Below are 18,663 nucleotides of genomic sequence, written 5' to 3' on the forward strand. Positions count from 1 at the left end.
CTGTGGTACATATAAAAATACTACTGGAGATGAGCTAGTTTCTAGGGAGTTACAGTTTCAAGCTTCCAACTCTCCTGCAGAAACCACTGTTGGAACAAGGTCCTCCCTGTTCTAGCATGTTGGTTTAGTACAGATGGGAGTGAACTGCTTTTTAAGTGTGTTCCCAAACTGTGTTACAGCCTTAGAGAGCAGCAGTGCAGTTTGAGCCCATCAACCGTGCAAGAGCAAGTGCCCTTTTTAACAGCATCAAGGAGCCCAGAGTTTTGCAATTCGGTTCCCACAACTGAATACTAGATTCTTGCTTCAGTGCAGCAACATAACAGGCTTAAGTTACAGCTATCTTTTTAGTGGGAAAAATCTACCTTCGGGAAGAAAAGTGGTAGACGGAACTTCATAGTTTATATCATCCTCTTCTGGGCTCAGTGAAGACATAACTGTGTTAGGAAGCGATGATGGGAACCCACAGACGTTATCGCTTTCCTTAGTTCCTTCCTTTATCACCGCCATATTCTTCCCCAAGCAGTTAGCGAATGTTTTGCATCTCATCACACTGGAAGGCACATCAGAAAAGGTACCACGAGGGCATGGTTTACATCTAACGTCTTCGGTCTCCGTTCCTTTCTTCCGCACACCCCAGCCGACTGGGCAGACTGAATAAGGGAGGCAGGTATCATTAAACTGAAAGGTACCAGACGGGCAAGTGCACTCGCGGTCAGTCAAGGCAGTACAGTGTGTTTTCTCAACCACTGGCAGTTCACAAGGTTTTCGACAGACGTGGCATCGCTCTATACCATTCTCATGCTTAGTAAAGGTCCCATCTGCACAAGGGCTACACTCTCTTAAGGTTGCCTTTGTACAGTGCTTAGACACATAGGTTCCTGCTGGACATTTGTCACAGATCAGCTCTTCGTTAGTGGCACGGTCTAGGTGGTGATATTTGCCAGAGGAGAGGCTTATGGCATTCTGTTCAGAAGTCAGCTTTGACTGAGCACCAGAGGTGCCAAGAAACACAAGTACCTGAAAGAGAGAAATATGCAAGATATTAATAATTAAAAAGTAACAGTGAGCCCTATATCAACTCTATCCCTTCAACCAACCAGTATTTGGTTAACATTGGAGAGTCATCCAAGGTAACTTCCTGCTTCTTGTACAGTTCTCCCAGCTGTCCCCCAACAACGTAGGGTAGACCAGAGAAGTGGGATAAACCAGGCTAAAGTTCTAGTATTCAGGGGAGAAGTGGCCAGTGTGGCTATGGGCTTAGCAGAAGGGGATGCAGAGGAGAGAATGGATTCTGAAGATGTATAGGATTTAGCCGATGCCTGAATGGAACAAGGAGTGGACTATAGTCATTTTGATGCTGATAGCACCTTACATTTAGTCTGTCTGAACAGCACAGTGGGAGCACTGCTTCCTGTCCTTGAAGGGATTACAACTAGCTCGACAGAAGAGGGATTCCATCAACACAGCAAACTGAGGGTGGGTGAGGGTGTTCCTACACGGACAGAAAAACTCTTCTGTCAGCATGCACTGTGTCTACACTCTACAGGATGATGCCGACATGGCTCTGCTGACAGAGACATGCAGGTGTAGTCTCTGAAGAACCGATATAACTTAAATTTAAACAAACTGAATGCCTCTCTACCGGGGGACTATAGCAGATGCTGAGGAAATTGTGCTACGATACAGGTGAGCCCCAGACGTAGGGATGGAGAAGTTTACAAACCGATCAGCAATTGGGCCAGAGATTTACATTCATTCATATGCAAGATAGGTAGAACTCCACACTAACGTGTTTTATAACTGGATGTTATTAGGCTTTTCACACTATAGAATAAGACTCATGCTAGATAATATGGTTTTGTTTACATACGCCACTATATTAGTGTTTTAGCCCCATAATCTACTATGTTAGAGGCATTTCATTAAGATATTGACTTTCAGACCGTCTCAAATGCATTGTTGAGATGAAATTTTTTTTGTTTTGTTTTGTTTTTTAAAACAAAGTCGAAATGTTAGGTCTTATTTCATTATTCACATCCTATCTCTTGCTGTAACCCAGTTCTACTGCATATCGGATATAGGTTCAATTCCTCATTCCAGTTCTTTGGGCTCATGTCCAAGTTTTTAAAGCACTGACCTGCCGTGCAGCAAACTAGGACTTGATTCTGGCTAAACTGGGATTGTGAATCATTTTTCAATAGCTAATTTCACTTTGTGTCCAGGATTTTTCTCTACCCACCCCTATTTGGCTGCCCCAGTTTTCACTCTTCAAGTGCAGGCGAGTGTACCAAGTCTCCTATAGATTTCACATAAAAGGTGCCAACAGAATAAAAAATCCAATTAGAACTGAAATAATATCAGCGGGGAAGGCTGCTGTAGCACCATATCCCACCACAGGGTATCATGTGATATGTGCAGAGTTCTAGAGGACAACTTTCAGATAGTTACAAAATGGAGAAGTTTGATAAATAAATCTAAGTCAAAATTACTTTAGAATAGTGGTTTTCAACCTTTTTCAATTTGCTGACCCCTAAAAAATTTCAAATGGAGGTGCGGACCTCTTTGGAAATCTTAGTGATAGTTTGCAGAGCTCCAGGGGTCTGCAGACCACAGGTTGAAAGCCACTGTTTTATGGTAACAACCATCTTTTGTGGACCCCTTAGACATAGTCTTCAGACCTCCAGGGGTTGGCAGACCACATGCTGAAAACCCCCTCCAGAGGTCTGTGTCAGAAATCAAGTTTGGGAGTTCAGTTATTACATTGGTGAAGATTTAATTAAATACTGAAAGGACTACTGGGATTGAGACTAATAAAACCTATGTATTTTCATCTAACAGCTGGGGAAATACATCACTGCTGTACTATATTGTTACTTGCTCTGCTACCTATTCTGGGAAATCAGCCAAGGAGAATATTTAAAAACCCAACAAACATGACTCTGCAAAAAGGATACCAGTGGAAGAGCAAATGACACTGCATCATTTTTGGTGCAGACTCTAGCCTTCTGGAAACCTGTATGCTCAGTCTAGCACATTTACATTTCTCCTGTTAAATAATTTATGGCCAAGGATTTGTACAAAACACATTTTATAAAGGAGCAATTACTTGTGTTCAGAATTTGACAAGGTTGCTTCAGCTGACATGCCAATTATCGTACATCAAACAATTGTTCTGACAGTAAATAAAGGATTGCATAAAATGTTTCTCCCCCTCCTCAGCACAGAAATAAATATATAAATAAAAGTCTCTTGCTACAGATTGGGAAACTTCACGCTTGGGCCAACCTAGCTCCGTAGCTCAGGAGTGTGAAAAACCTCACACTCTGAAAGATGTACTTAAACCGACGTAAACCCTGGTATAAATACCACTAGGTCGATAGAAGAATTCCTCTGTCAATCTAACTACCACCTCTCAAGGGGGGTGGATTAACGACCATGACAGAAAAAACCCTCCTTTTGCTGTACAAGTATCTACACTACACTGACACAGTTGCAGGTAAACCCTCAGAGGATGTCTACAATGGCTCTCAGTCAGGACAATTCACATGTGTGTGTGTGGGCTTCAAAGAGATGTTAAAATGGCTAGGCCAGCGATTCTCAAACTTTTGTACTGGTGACCCCTTTCACATAGCAAGCCTCTGAGTGCAACCCCCCCCCTTATATATTAAAGAACACTTTTTTATATATTCAACACCATTATAAATGTTGGCTACAAAGCAGGGTTTGGGGTGGAGGTTGACAGCTCGCGACCCCCCCATGTAATAACCTCATGACCCCCTGAGGGGTCCCAACCCCCAGTTTGAGAACCCCTGGGCTAGGCCCATTCATTTGTGTTCATAAGAGATCAAGGAAGAGGCTGTACATATGTTTTCCTCGGTCTATATCCTGTAGCTCTAATCTTAAGATCAAAGATGTGTATATACTGCATGAATCTAATGAATATTACCTACATTGTCTTCAGCTTATCTATCCCTGTTATGAACGATCAGCAACTGCCTTTTGTAAATCGGTGCAGCTGGATTATCTTTGTATGCACAGGAAATAGAATGTTAACTTCAAAGGGTGGGCCTTGTGGACTCAACAATGAGGAATCCGGACACATGCTGTGCTCAAAACGCCTGGCAGCCTGTTTCAGCTATAAAAGGAAAACCGTGGGCTTGATCTTGCCATCTCTGGTCTGCTGAACTTTAACAAGGAAAGTCTGAGCCACTGGATGGAGAGCCCCAAGTAATTACTTGGGATGCTCTGAAAGATCCATGGAAAACGCAACATCTAAGCTGTCATTTGGACTTGGACTCCAATCCTTTGATGAACCAGAAAGACTTATTACAAAGCAGCAGATTTAACACCACCATTATTATCCTGATTTACAAATTCTGAAATCAACTGTAACGTATAGGATTCATTTTAACCTCTTAATAATGGTCTTCCTTTAGCTTGTACACATCTACCCCGATATAACGCAGTCCTTGGGAGCCAAAAAAATCTCACCGCCTTATAGGTGAGACCGTGTTATATTGGGTTTGGTCCCGTACAACAGGCCGGACTGGACCAGCTTCCTCGGTGGTGATTTAAAGGGCCCAGTGCTCCAGCCGCTGTGGGGAGCCCCAGGCCCTTTAAATCACCACCGGAGCTCTAGCCCTTTAAATCACCACCCAAGCCCAGCTGCCAGAGCCCCAGCGGGGATTTAAAGGGCCTGGTGTTCCACCTGCTGTGGGGAGCCCTGGTCCCTTTAAATCACTGCCAGCAGGGCTTGGGTGGAGATTTAAAGGGCCCAGGGCTCCCCACAGCAGCCAGAGCCCTGGGCCCTTTAAATCACAGCCGGAGCTCCGGCAACAGGGCTCAGGCGGTGATTTAAAGGGCCCGGGGCTCCACACGAATTCGGATATAACACGGTAAAGCAGCGGGGCTCGGGTGGCACTTTAAAGGGCCCGGGCTCCCCGCTGCTTTACCGTGTAATATCCAAATTCGTTTTATACTGGGTCACCTTCTGTAGGGGTAGTTACTGGCTACCAGCATGCTTTTTGGGTAAGATCTGAAGTATATTTTGATCTGGGGAGTGGGTCTGGCTCTTTGGAACTGGAAGAACCAAATATGTGATTCTTGGTTTTAATAATCATTTATCACAGAAGTCTGGTTTGTCTGGACAGTACATAAGAGGCTAGAGGGCCTGAAGAAGACTGTCTGTGGCTTCATAGTAACCAGTACAGTATTTTGGAAGCACACATTTGTTATTGGCTTGGTGAAACCTTAAGATAGAATGTACCACCAGTTTGGGGAACATGCCCTGTATTTTGGCAGTCTGACCAGAGACTGGCACTCTTAGCTATGTTCCATACCGAGCAGCATGACAGAAGGTCTCCCCTCTCTCCCTGTTTGATTGCCACTGCAAACAATGGGGAGTGGTCCCCAAACGGCAGCTCTGCAGAACTGAGCCTAAAGATTGTAAGCATCCATGTCAGGAGGGGCATCAAAAGCACAATCATATTCCAAACAGATGTGTTTAATTTAAAAAAAAGCTTCTTGTAGTTTTTCCAAGGGTTAAGGGGCACTTCAGGTTTACCAGATTTTCAACTCAGTCTCAGGACAGCAGGTTTATAAAATCTCTATCACTAACATTTGTATTGCTTTAGTTAAGGCTACAATTCCCGTTTTAAGGAGGGACTCTGTCAACGTTTATCTGAAGTTGCTGTGCCTCCTACAGTAACATTAGTGAATCTCTTCGGTTTTACTTTGTGTGTTTGCCAGCGCTTTTCAATATAGTTAGTTTCACTCTCGGTCTCTCTCCCTGCTGTTCAGTGAGCTTCTCCTTTGCTGGAAGTACCGTAGAAACAGAGAAGAAAAAACCCTTAGAAGTTTTTTGGGGATTTTTTTAGAAGGTTCTCAAGACAGAGTTTAGCAGGAGATCAGAAATCATATTTTTAAAGAAGTCAATCTCCAGAAATTTTGAATTATCACAGAATCAGAAGGGGCCGCAAGGTCCTCTAGTCTAACAGTCTCCCTTTAATATACTGTAACCGATCACCATTTGCTGACAGCTAAATAAGGCACAAGAGTTTGAGTCCACTTGAATCGAATCTCTTCGGTTGTTGTCAGACTGCACAGATGCCAAATACAAATTTTGATCATCATCAATAAATATGCTCAAGTTGATTTTTTTTCCCCCCAATAGCAGTGTATGGTGAGCTTTTAGCTCATGCCATTTTGAATCTTCCATAGCTTTAATTCCTTTTAATAATCAGAAGTGTTAAAGCAGTAACAATAAGAGACAAGAATTTCAGAGTTAAGGCTGACTTGAGGCTGTAATTGTCATACCACAGTAAAGACGAGGCAAAAGCGGAACATACCTCTAAACAGTCCTGGGACTGTCCAGCTTTGACCCCCCCACCCCAAACTCCTCATTCCTGGTTCAAGTGGCTCTTGGCCCATGGAGCTGCAATGCTTGAAGTGGGGAGCGAGACCAACCTGGCTCCTACTGCACAGGTCACAGCATCACTGAGATTTGGCCCAGGTGCTCCACCCTTAAGTTGCAATGCCACCCAATGTGCTGGGGTCAGGTTCCAGCCTCTGGAGCCAAGCCCGGCCAGCCCACCCCACTGCAGGGTGGGATGGCTCTCTCTCTCTCCAACCCCTCCCCTGATCCTCAGGGCAAGACCCATCCCACGTTAGGAGACATGGCACAAGTGGAGTACCACACTTCACCTGAGGTCATACCTACACAGGGAAAATGCTGTGTTAACATACAATGTTCAACTGACATTCAGAATCATAGAAGATCAGGGTTGGAAGGGACCTCAGGAGGTCATCTAGTCCAACCCCCTGCTCAAAGCAGGACCAATTCCCAGACAGATTTTTACCCCAGTTCCCTAAATGGCCCCCTCAAGGATTGAACTCACAACCCTGGGTTTAGCAGGCCAATGCTCAAACCACTGAGCTATCCCTCCCCCCCAAGGCTAAGAGACAATACAAGCCTTGGGTTACCTAAAGCTTTATTTTGTGTTTCAGCATTAAAGGCAACTTTTGTATTCTTATTTCAGCCTACAGCCACCTCAAAAACCAGGAGAGATCAACTAGTGTGAGCACAAGAGACTAACAGGACACTTACAATTTGTTTCACAATATGTATCTAAAGTAGGGCTGTCGATTAATCGGAGTTAACTCAAGCGATTAACTCAAAAAAATTAATCATGACAAAATTAATCGCAGTTCTAATTACACTGTTAAACAACAGACTACGAATTAAAATGTATTAAATATTTTGGGATGTTTTTCCAGATTTTCAAATACATTGATTTCAATTAAACAGAATAAAAGTGTACACTGCTCACTTTATATTACTTTTGATTATCATTTTTACAGTGCAAATATTTGTAAACAAGAAACAGTATTTCTCAATTCACCTCCTACAAGTACTGTAGAGCAATCTCTTTATTGTGAAAGTGCAACTTACAAATGTACTTTTTTTTGTTATATAACTGCATTCAAAAACAAAAAACACAAAACGTTAGAGCCTACAAGTCCACTCAGTCCACCCAGTCCTACTTCTCATTCAGCCAATCACTAAGACAAACAAGTTTGTTTACATTTACGAAAGATAACGCGGTCAACTTCCTATTTACAATGTCACCATTCTAGAGGACATGCTTCCATGCTGATGGCATTTGTTTAAAAAAAAAAAAAAATGTTAACTAAACTTGTGACTGAACTCCTTGGGGGAGAATTGTATGCAGGTAAAAAACAGAGGAGGAGACATTCTGCCATATATTTCATATAAAAGCAATCTCGGATGATGACTCAGCACATGTTCATATTCAGAACACTTTCGCTGCAGATTTGACAAAATGCAAAGGTGGTACCAATGTGAGATTTTTAAAGATAGCTACAGCGCTCGACCCAAGGTTTAAGATTCTGAAGTGCCTTGCAAAATCTGAAAGGGACGAGGTGTGGAGCATGCTTTCAGAAGTCGTAAAAGAGCAACCCTCTGATGCTGAAACTACAGAACCCGAACCACCAAAAGAGAAAATCAACCTTCTGAAGGGGCATATGTATGTTTAGCATATCTGGCGCGTAAATACCTTGCAATGCTGGCTATGACAGTGCCGTGAGAACACCTGTTCTCACTTTCAGGTGACATTGTGAACAAGAAGCGGGCAGCATTATCTCCTGCAAATGTAAACAAACTTGTTGGTCTGAGCGATTGGCTGAACAAGAAATAGGACTGAGTGGACTTTTAGGCTCTAAAGTTTTGCGTTTTGTTTTTGAATGCAGGGTTTTTTTGTACATAATTCTACATCTGTAAGTTCAACTTTCACTATAAGGCGATTGCACTACAGTACTTGTAATGAGGAAACTGAAAAGTACTGTAGAAGAAAAGTACTGTTTCTTTTGTTTTTTATAGTGCAAATATTTGTAATAAAAATATAAAGTGAGCACTGTACACTTTTATTCTGTGTTATAATTGAAATCAATATATTTGAAAATCTAGAAAACTTCCAAAAATATTTCTAAATTGTATTTTATTATTGTTTAATCACAGCTTAATTTCTTTAATTGCACGCTTAATCCCGCTTAATTTTTTTAATTGCTTGACAGCCCTAATCTAAAGCCATTAACATCTGAACCCTGTCAACTAGATCAGAAGAGACTATTAAGTGGCAAAAGACTTTATTAAAAGGCAGAGTTAAGGTTACTTGGTGACAGCGCAAGTCGTTCCAGAACATCGAGTTCAGATGAACTCAAACTTCTGAAAATGAAGTATCAGAGGGGTAGCCGTGTTAGTCTGGATCTGTAAAAGCAACAAAGAATCCTGTGGCACCTTATAGACTAACAGACGTTTTGCAGCATGAGCTTTCGTGGGTGAATACCCACTTCTTCAGATGCAAGGCCTTGCATCAGATGCAAGGACTTGCATCTGAAGAAGTGGGTATTCACCCACGAAAGCTCATGCTGCAAAACGTCTGTTAGTCTATAAGGTGCCACAGGATTCTTTGTTTCTGAAAATGAGTTAAGGTAAACACCCCTACATCCTTAACGCTAGCCCCCTGGAGCTGGCATCTACTCCAGATGCAGTCACTGTGTTAAGTGTAGTTGTATTGAATGGTAGAGAAATTAGCTGGGGTGGTTTGGAAGAGCTGTGACTGTGAAGTGAGGCAATCTCATAGTGAGGTGGGATATGAGACTAGCCTGTGGATTTAATAATGGGTAGGGGAAGTATAGGGTTAGATGGTGTCCCATGTGCAAGCTGTGCGAAAGTGCTGTAAAAGGCGATGAAATGGTTGTTAAATTTGCAAGCATGGTATTCTGACGGGGGAGTAGGCTCAGTATTTGAATGTAGGGCATGGGCAGGTAGCACCTGTCCATTGGTGACAAGAGAGAGAGAGAGAGAGAGACAGAGAGAGAGAGAGAGAGATGGGCACATGGGACAATGCTCAAGGAGAGCAGTGAGGGGTGTGTAGGCCTATATCTTAACTCCCTATTTCCTGGTTTTCATCCCTTTCCAGTGGCCCATATGGCTGCTATGAGATTCCCCTCTGGTCCTCTCCCTCCTGTACATTTTGTTGTGATGGAATGGGGACAAGTCATGCCCTGAAATGTCTGCAACACGTAGCTGTTAAAAGGGATGGTGAGAAGCAGATTTTCCCCAAAAGGTCCCAGTTGGTTCTCAGATTTCTGCCCAAGGTGGGTTTCAGCCTTCAAGGTTGCAGGCTCAGAGGTGTTAAGTGGCAGGGAGTGGGGCTCAGACACCCCCAGAAGGGCAAGGCCCCCCACATACCAGCTCATATTGGCCAGTACGAGGGGCTCCGACCTCCCAGATCCTGGCACACGCGCACACAGATTCAGACAAGACGCCAGCTGGGCTTGAGCGATCCAGCTGGTCTATAACCCTGCAGGCTAAGCATCCTGTTAACTCCTCAGCCTGCACAGGCTTAGCGTAAGCTATTAGAAGTGACAACAGGCTCACAAACACGTTCCCATGCCCAACCAGAGAAGCAAACTCTTTCAAATAATGTTTTAATTTGACTTCCCCCACAGGGCTGGTGGGTGCCCTGCACTCTGTTGGGGTAACCGTCACGTGTCTGAGATCCTGGTGCAATGATCTGAGCCTTGGTTTGGTTTCTAGCTGTGAGCAAAAATAAAGTGTAAAGAAAAAAAAAACGGGTTATTTTTAGGGGCTGTTTCTTTGGAACCCCTGGGTCAAGTAGCCCCAAACTTGGATCACTAACAAAACCCTGTTTGCTATGAGACCACTCAGATTGCCTTGAAATTTGGTAATCTAGATTTTAGAGCACTTAGAAGAGCGAAGCTTTAAACAGAAAGCTGGTCTTCATGTTAACTAGAGCAGAGCAATTGCTCTACTGTGACAGTGGACTTGCTTAACTTTAAGTCGGGAAATGGAGCACTCCTGTTTCCCCAGATCAAGAGGGAGAAGTTGTGGAGTTATATACTATCCCTAGTAGTGCCAGCTAGTTCATTTTTTACCAACGTATGAGTGCTCCTCTCATGGCACATTCAGTCTGGTCCAGTGGATAAAACACTAGATTGGAGTCCAGGGTCTCTTCTTGGCTCTGCCATCCCTTGCCCAAAGTGACCCCTCACCTCTGTGTCCCCTCCCACTCTTATCTTGACTAAGGCCTGGTCTACACTGGACAGCGCTAGGTCAAACAGAATTCTCCTGGCAACTTAGCTACCTCCTCTGTGGGAGGTAGAGCAGATACCCCAACAGCAGAACCCCTCCCATCAGCATAGGTAGTGTCTTCACTGAAGTGCTAGAGCAGTACCGTTGCAGCATTTTAAGTGTGGACAAGCCCTAATCTTTAGTGGGGGGCACTGTCCCCTATGCTACAGAACAGTGGGGCCCAGGTCTCAACTGAGGTCTCTGGGTATTACTATAATACAAATAATTGGGATATGTTAGTAACAATTATTTTCAGCTTGAAGCCTTTGCATAGACAATTACACTTCTAGGGGAAGAAGGAAGCAGCCCCTGCGTACAACATTTTTTAATCCACATTTAATCTATAAATTAAAATAGAGCTAGTAAGTATTAGCAGGGAAAGCATACAGCCACTGATATTCTGATATCTTGAGCGCTTGTACCAATTTGCCAGACTGAAAACTCAGCTGTATCAGACACTGCCTAGTCTCCCATTCACCTGTAAATGAACTGACTAGCGTGGAGATAAGAGCTCTGAATAGCCCACACGCGCAGCCAGTTAGAGGTCGGTAGGCGTGTACCAGAGGGAGTGCAGGCCACCAGTCACAAAGCCTGAGGTAATGGTTTGGAAGCCAGGGCTGTACAGGGTGTCCAAACGTTATTCAGTTTTGTTCTCCACCCCGGCCCCCAGCGCACAAAGCTAACAATGCTTGTGTCACTTAGCTTGTGAAAGATTCAAGTGATGACAATGCGACAACCAGGAACTACAAAAGGACATTAGTTAAAAATTAAGTCAATGTTGATAACAGATTCCTCATTCTCATGACTTTGCTTAGTAATGTCAAAACTCAGACTGAAGTAGCTGACCAAGCTAATACTTCTAGTATCAACAGCTGCAGGAGCGTGGGCGGCGGGTAGAGTCCCCGTTCAGGGAGGCTAGCCTCAGCTCCGCCCCTTCCACCCATCCCTGCAGCAGGAGCCCCATGCCCCTGCCTCCCTCATGGCTGGAACCCTCAGGCTGCCCCTCCCTCCCTCCCCGGAGGAGCCCCAGATCCCCCGCCCCACTACCTGCCTGGAGGAGTCCCAGGCCAGCTGCAGCCATGCCACACCTCCTCGCCCCAGACTCCAAGCCACCTGGGGAAAAGCATCTCTGTTTGATATGCCCCATGCAGGTCTCAGCCAGCTGATGAAGCAGTATGTGCTACTCAGCTTCTCGGGTTCACCAGTAATCTCCCTGGAGTCCAGAGGACGCTGAATAGCACATACCATCTTCTCAGCCACCCCGGAACCTGCATGGGGCATAATAAATCAAAAACAACCCCCCCCCAAAACCCTGCAACTGGAGGGTCCGGCAGTAGCACCTATTATATCCACTGCCCATGCGCAGGAGCATAGGAATAATTAACTGAAACATGAAGCATAATCCGATTCATTACTCAAATACTAAAGAGTGAATTGTGAGAGAAAAATGAGGAAAAAAAATCTATCTTGTGTAAGACACCTCTAGTCAGTATATCGGATTTCACGTTGTTGCTACAGCACTGTTCTTAATGCCCAATATGCCCACTGAAGTTGCCATCAGCAGTGGAGAAAAGCACTCTGCATCCACCGTGAATAAGAGTTGACACCCCAGTTCTTTCCACCACAAAAAGAGCTGGTTTACATTTGGAAGAGCAGTTCTCGTTCAGCCATAATGCAGTGTGCCAGAACATCTCTCACATCAAAAGATGCACTTCCATGAGTTTCCAGTTCATTCAGATGTTTTAAGGGTTTAAACATCAAGGCAGCAGAGACATTTTGGATGCTACAAGGGAGCTTTAACTAGGACAAATTGGGAAAGAGGGAAACTCAGGCTGGCTATCAAAACATTTCCATCAGCTCTGACCATGCTACCCCCTATTTGATTCCCTTCACTAGCTCCTGTTTCTTTCCACATCAAAGTCAAACTTGCCACCCTCGCCTTCATTCCACTGTACAATTCTGCCCTTCTCTACCAACTTCCTCCCTCCCATGCCTTCTGCTCAGCTCACTTCTTTCTTAGTTCTCTCCCCCACTATGGAGTGTTGCACTGATTCCTATGTAGGCCTTCTACTGCTGCTCTCTTGCCCGGATTCTGAAAAAGCACAGACAACGTAATAAAGCTCGCCAGTCACAAACCCTAAGAGCTAGCAGTAGAACTGAAATGGCCGCGTCCATTACTCATCCAAGCTACCAGAGCTTCCTGATGCTTGTTGTCAACCTCAATCTTCCTTCCTCTTCGCCTCCATGCGGTGTTTGTTACCCCAGGTGTTTTCTTTGTCTCAAATTCGGGCCCAGTTCTGCCAACTGAGCACAATACTTGCCGTAACAAGCAATCCCACTGTGGCTACTTACGGCAGTAAACACTAAACCCAACAGTAAGTGTTTTACAAGACTGGGCCTTAGTTGGTAAGCTCTCCAGGTCAGAGATACCGTATCTATTGCTATACTCATTCCTCCTACAACTCTGTCATGGTTTGTCCAATTTAGGACCTGATTCACTCCTTGCCCAAGTGAATCTGCTCGTGGTGCCAATGGAAATTTTGGCTGGGCAAGTGGCTTGGGACCCTTAGATTCTACAACCTCCTCGTGTCATCTTATTTCTGTAATGTCACATACACACTCAAAGTTACTAAGGGAAGATCAAGGCACTGGTAAACTTAGGAAAGCACACGGACAAAAAAAATCTGAGTGTGGGGCACATGACAGTAAGTTGGTAGAAACAAGAGCTGACGCGTAGGCAAGGACAAGAGTTATAGTTAGCAGTGAACTTTGATGCTACAGCTGTTAGTCTGTGGAATTGCCTCTGGAAGGAAATGGCAAAATCTCACCACCTGGCACACAACTGAACTGGACATCACACTAGTAAATGTGTAATGGGGAAAATTGTGTACAAGCAGAGCGAACTAGACAATTGACTAAGTAAAGTGAGTTTTCACTTGTTAAGCAAGCCATTAAGCAGTTTCATTTATGCAAGGATGATCCACTATAATTCATTTTCACCTGTGCTGAAAAGTTTTGTTTAAATCAAGCATAAGTTTTGTCACCTGTACTAAAGTGGTGCCGCACCCCAAATACATGGTTTTCCCTTCAGTTATGTACGACAATTATTTTGGACACTCTTCCTCTTCCCAGCTGCTAGTGGTTTTAGCTTTCCTAACTACACATGCTTTCCTTTAGATTATGGGTCTGTAAAAAGCCACCTGTGCAGAGGACAGGATACCTTCTATCCCGGAGGGTAAAATCTCCAGGTCTGTTTCTATTCTCTCTTCCACCCCCAAGAGACAGGGGAGCAAGGCAACTAAGGGTAGGTCTATACTTACCGCGTGGGTCGACGCGGAGAGTTCGACTTCTTGGAGTTCAAACTATCGCGTCTAATCAAGACGCGATAGTTCGAACTCCCCACGCGCTCCGGTTGACTCCGGAACTCCACCACGACGAACGGCGGTGGCGGAGTCGACCTTGGAGCCGCAGACTTCGTTCCCGCGGCGTCTGGACTGGTGAGTAGCCCGAACTAAGGTACTTCGACTTCAGCTACGCTATTCGCGTAGCTGAAGTCGCGTACCTTAGTTCGACCCCCCTCCCCCTTAGTGTAGACCAGGCCCAAGATAATCTGGGTCTTAAACAGAGAAGACAGAAGAAAATATGTTGCAAGTTATTTATTTTAACTTGAGTTTAATGATGGAGAGGTTCTTAAGGAAGGCAAATGAGTTCTCATTTGTAGAAGTGTTGAAAATATTCTAATTAGGTTTGATCTTTGTAAGGGAATACGTGAATTTTGGTCTAACCTACCAATAGCCTTTTTTAGGCCTGCATAGAATAATGAAATTTAAGGAATATGCAACCAAACTGTTCCATACTAATAAGCTGAAATAGTAGCAAGGCCTCATTCAGTCCCCACTTAAAGAGACAAGGTGTGACATGAACAAGCTATAGGAAAAGCTGTGATGGTCAGTTCCTACCCTAGTACACATGGGAGAAATGATGCAAATGTTAAAAGTGTACAGAGGACTACACATTTCTGTAGCACTTTATGAAGAGCAGGCACTGATCCTGTCCCACCATAAATGGCAACACTCTAGCTGACCTCAATAGGAACAGGCTCCCAAGGCCACTAACCAACAACAACAAGCAGCACCCTCAAGTCTCCCTCCTTGCCTTGATAAGAGAAGGAAAGCAACAAGTGGGAGAATTCAAGCAAAGAGTGTGAAAATTGAAGTAAAGGTAGATTAGGCTCCTTTAAAACTCACTGCTTTCAGCAATCTGAAAGAGTCACTGCCTGCTGCATGTTAAATGACACTTAACGAATGACCCAAGGTAAACAGTTATGAACACAAGAAGGTTACATAACGTAATTGACTGATCAGATAACCAGCTGTAGCTTCAGAACCACTAACCAACTTGCACTGTTTGTACCAATAGTAAAAACTATGAACAGGCATTTTATTTTTATATGTGAATCAGTGTAAGTGAATTTATTCTTGAATACAAGCCTCCAAGAAGGTGATATGGATCATTAACCATTTAGTCTGTCAGATCAATTAAGTTATCAAGTGATAACCAGGGAAACACTGTCAGTAAGTTTCAGAGCCTGGGGAACATAGTTTGTTCTCTGTAGTTTTTGCTGTTTAATACAGGGTGGTTTGGCTCAATCATCTGTTATGATTGAGAATGAGGCCCCGATACAGACCATATTTTGGCAATTTATGAACCTAATCTGAACTATTTTCTGAAAATCTTTAACATGGTGTAAAAATTAGTGTTCTTATATCTGAAGAAGTAATTCATTTGGTTTTCCATTTAACACCTTTATGACTTTATTTTTCTTTATCCAGGGATTCTCGTAGGGCCAGCAGTGACTTGCCAAGACCCACCCTGATCCAGAGAACAAACACATTCCTTAGCTATACAGTTCACTTGAGTACATAATTTATTTACCATCCACCTGGATTATGCTGACATACGAACTTACTGGTGTCTCCTGGGAAGGGAAATGGGGCAGTTTGTGTGTTAAAGCCTTACCTGCAGTAGAGGTAAACATTCAAATGAACTCTGTGCTCAGGCTACAGAACATTTCAATGTTAATATAAGACAGCCAAGAGCATTTAGATGTGGTGAGCTTTCACTTCTCTCTCGCCGCAAGGATTGCAGCAAAAAGTCACATTTCCCCTGTAAGGTGCTGAATACACAGTGCCATAGCAACAGCAATGCTCAGAAGGAGGGAGCTCTCACTCTGCCAACCTCAGAAGATTTCTTAAGTCTAGACAGCAAAATTGCTTCCTTATGAATCCAGATTAAAATCAGAAATTCAAATCTCTCACTTGGGTTTATAATACATGCTATTGCAAGTCACCTCCTAAAGCCTTGCACTGATCAACCCTGCAAGAGCCAAGCACAAGATGCAGCCCTGTTAAATATCTTCAAGCTGAGGCTGGCAAATAGGGAGGAGGATTCCTGGAATGGTGGGGGATTCATTATTCTGACTTCTATTAAATTTCCCATAATCCCAGTTGGGAGTTTATTTCTGATGCAATTAGCTGTACAGTAATTGCCACATTTGTGGGTTAAGGGGATGACATCTATCAGAGATGGTGGAGCTCTAAACAACTATTTTCTTGCCCGTGCAGGATTGTCCCCTGCCTACGCTATCTAGTCTAATATCCTAGAAGTTCAGTTGTTAAAGTCATGAGTCTTGTGGCTGCCACCCCTTCCCTTGGGGAGACAATTCCATGGCCTGTGGCCTAACACCTCTCGCTGTCAGGAAGGATTCTCGATATTCCACCTAGAGGGACCCCACCCCCACTGCCGGGGTGCCTCCTGCTGGGCAGTGGGAGATACCAGCTAGGATCCTGCCCAGGGAGATGGGGAAGAGGAGGAGGCAGAGTCCAGGGGATGCAAGAGGAAGCTCCACCTCAATCCTCTTGGCTGGGGCCCAGGGATTGCTGAAGCCGCCCCCTGGCTCTGGACACCTGCCCGCGGGTGGGAGCCGGGCCGATGGAGGGAGAAGCGGGGGGCGGTGCCCGCTCGGGGCGGGGGTTCCCAGGGTCTCGCCGCAGCAACGGCGGCAGCATCGCGCCATGACTCACTGCAGCGACAACAACCGGCTGCGCCGCGGGCGAGCACCGCGCAGAGCCGAGTCGCAGCAGCCGGGCCAGCCCGGACAAAGGGGCCCGCGCGCTGCGGCGGGGGGGGGCGCGGCCCAGCCCACATCCCCCCCCTCCCGCCCCCAGCCTCTCGGGCAGCGGGCGCCTGGTCCTCCGCGAGCGATGCCCAGCCCGTCCCTGAGCCTGCACGAGCAGCGCCACGGTGCCCTGCCCCCCAACCCGCCATGCACCAGCCCCGCACTCACCCCCCAGCCCGGGCCCTAGCGATCCCAGCCCCCCATCAGCAGCCCCCAGCCCGGGCCCTAGCGATCCCTTCCCCCAGCCTAGCCCCCCATCAGCAGCCCCCAGCCGGGCCCTAGCGATCCCTTCCCCCAGCCTAGCCCCCCATCAGCAGCCCCCAGCCCGGGCCCTAGCGATCCCAGCCCCCCAGCCCAGGTCCTAGCGATCCCTTCCCCCAGCCTAGCCCCCCCCATCAGCAGCCCCCAGCCCGGGCCCTAGCGATCCCAGCCCCCCCCATCAGCAGCCCCCAGCCGGGCCCCAGCGATCCCTTCCCCCAGCCTAGCCCCCCCATCAGCAGCCCTCCAGCCCGAGCCCCAGCGATTCCAGCCCCCATCAGCAGCCCCCAGCCCGGCCCTAGCAATCCCTGCCCCCAGCCTAGCCCCCCCATCAGCAGCCCCCAGCCCGGGCCCTAGCGATCCGAGCCCCGACTCCCCATCGGCAGCCCCCTATTCCACTTAGCCCCATAAAAAGCCAACCCCATGCCCTAGCGCCCCCCGGTATCCCCATCAGCAGCCCCGCCCCACCCCACCCCTATGTGCCATAGTCCCCTCAGCAGCCCCCATCCTCTAGCGCCCTCGTTCATCAGCACCCACCCCACCCATCAAAACCCTTGCCCGTCCCCATGTGCCCTCGCCCCCCCATTCCATGCCATGTGCCCTCGCCCCCATCCATCCTCATCTCTCCCCATGTGCCCTACTCCCCCCAATCCATCCTTATCCCCGCTATGCCCTATCTCGCCCCATCCATCCTCCCCCCGCCCATCCATGCCATGTGCCCTAGCCCGCAGCACTCACAATGAGAAGGCTGGAGATGGCTGCGGCTCCCCGGCCGGCCTGGGGGAAGGCGGCGGCGGCGGCGCGGCTGCTCGCAGAAGCCCCCATGGCTGGCGGCGGCGGCGCGGCTGGCGGCGGGGCTGTCACAGCGCCATGGAGCCGGGGCCGGCCGGCAGCGAGAGCAGAGCGGGGCGCGCCTGGCCCGGCGCCGCGGCGTGCACGGCGGAGGAGCAGCCCATCTAGGCGCGGCGTCCTGGGCTGGCTTGGGGCGCTCAGCGGCGGCGGCGGCCGCTGCTGCTGCTCGGCTGCGCGGCGCTCCGGCCCTCCGGCCCCAGCAGCGCGGGCTGCAGGCAGCGAGGGAGCAGGGCGAGGCGCCTGCTTCTTCCCATCGCTGCCGCGGGGCTGTGCCAGCCTCGCCGGCCGGCTTCAAACCACCAGCGCGCGGCAGGGCGGAGCGAGTAGGAGCCGCGCGGGGGAGAGGCGTGGCACGCACGTGAGGCGGAAAGGGGCGGTGCCTCCCTTTGTTGCGTCACGCGGGGGGGGGGCAAGCGCCCCCCAGCGTTCTGTCTGGGAATGGCATTTTGACCCTCCCCCACCCATGGGGCTGGAGGAGCCAAGGGAAAATACCTGACCTCAAGCCTACTGCAGTCCATGGGCATCTTTTCTATTGGAGAGTCTGACCCCCTGCCAAGATGCAGGATTTGTGGTGTCTAAACCATCAAAGACTGATGGCTGTCCAGCCTTCTGTTTGGACCCTCCTTTGCTGGAGGTTGTCAAAACTCCCTAGGCAGTCTGTTCCACTGTCCTATTTTTACTGTTAGGAAGCTGTTCCTGA

At 47.1% G+C, this 18,663-nt stretch overlaps 1 protein-coding gene across 1 annotated transcript in view; it reads right to left on the minus strand.

Moving 5' to 3' along the window:
- The window catches only part of TNFRSF21 (TNF receptor superfamily member 21), a 63,657-nt gene extending 45,349 nt beyond the window's left edge, over positions 1 to 18,308 (minus strand). The window contains exons 1-2 of the mRNA XM_045010984.1: positions 17,850 to 18,308; positions 363 to 1,017 (exon numbers count right to left, since the gene is read on the minus strand). Of these exons, the coding sequence (XP_044866919.1) occupies positions 363 to 1,017; positions 17,850 to 17,936 (742 nt within the window). The 5' untranslated portion in view covers positions 17,937 to 18,308. The remainder of the gene's footprint in view (positions 1 to 362; positions 1,018 to 17,849) is intronic.
- Positions 18,309 to 18,663: the final 355 nt, after the last annotated feature.

This window comes from Mauremys mutica, chromosome 3 (genome assembly GCF_020497125.1).
Source record: "Mauremys mutica isolate MM-2020 ecotype Southern chromosome 3, ASM2049712v1, whole genome shotgun sequence".
Classification (NCBI taxonomy): Eukaryota; Metazoa; Chordata; order Testudines; family Geoemydidae; genus Mauremys; species Mauremys mutica.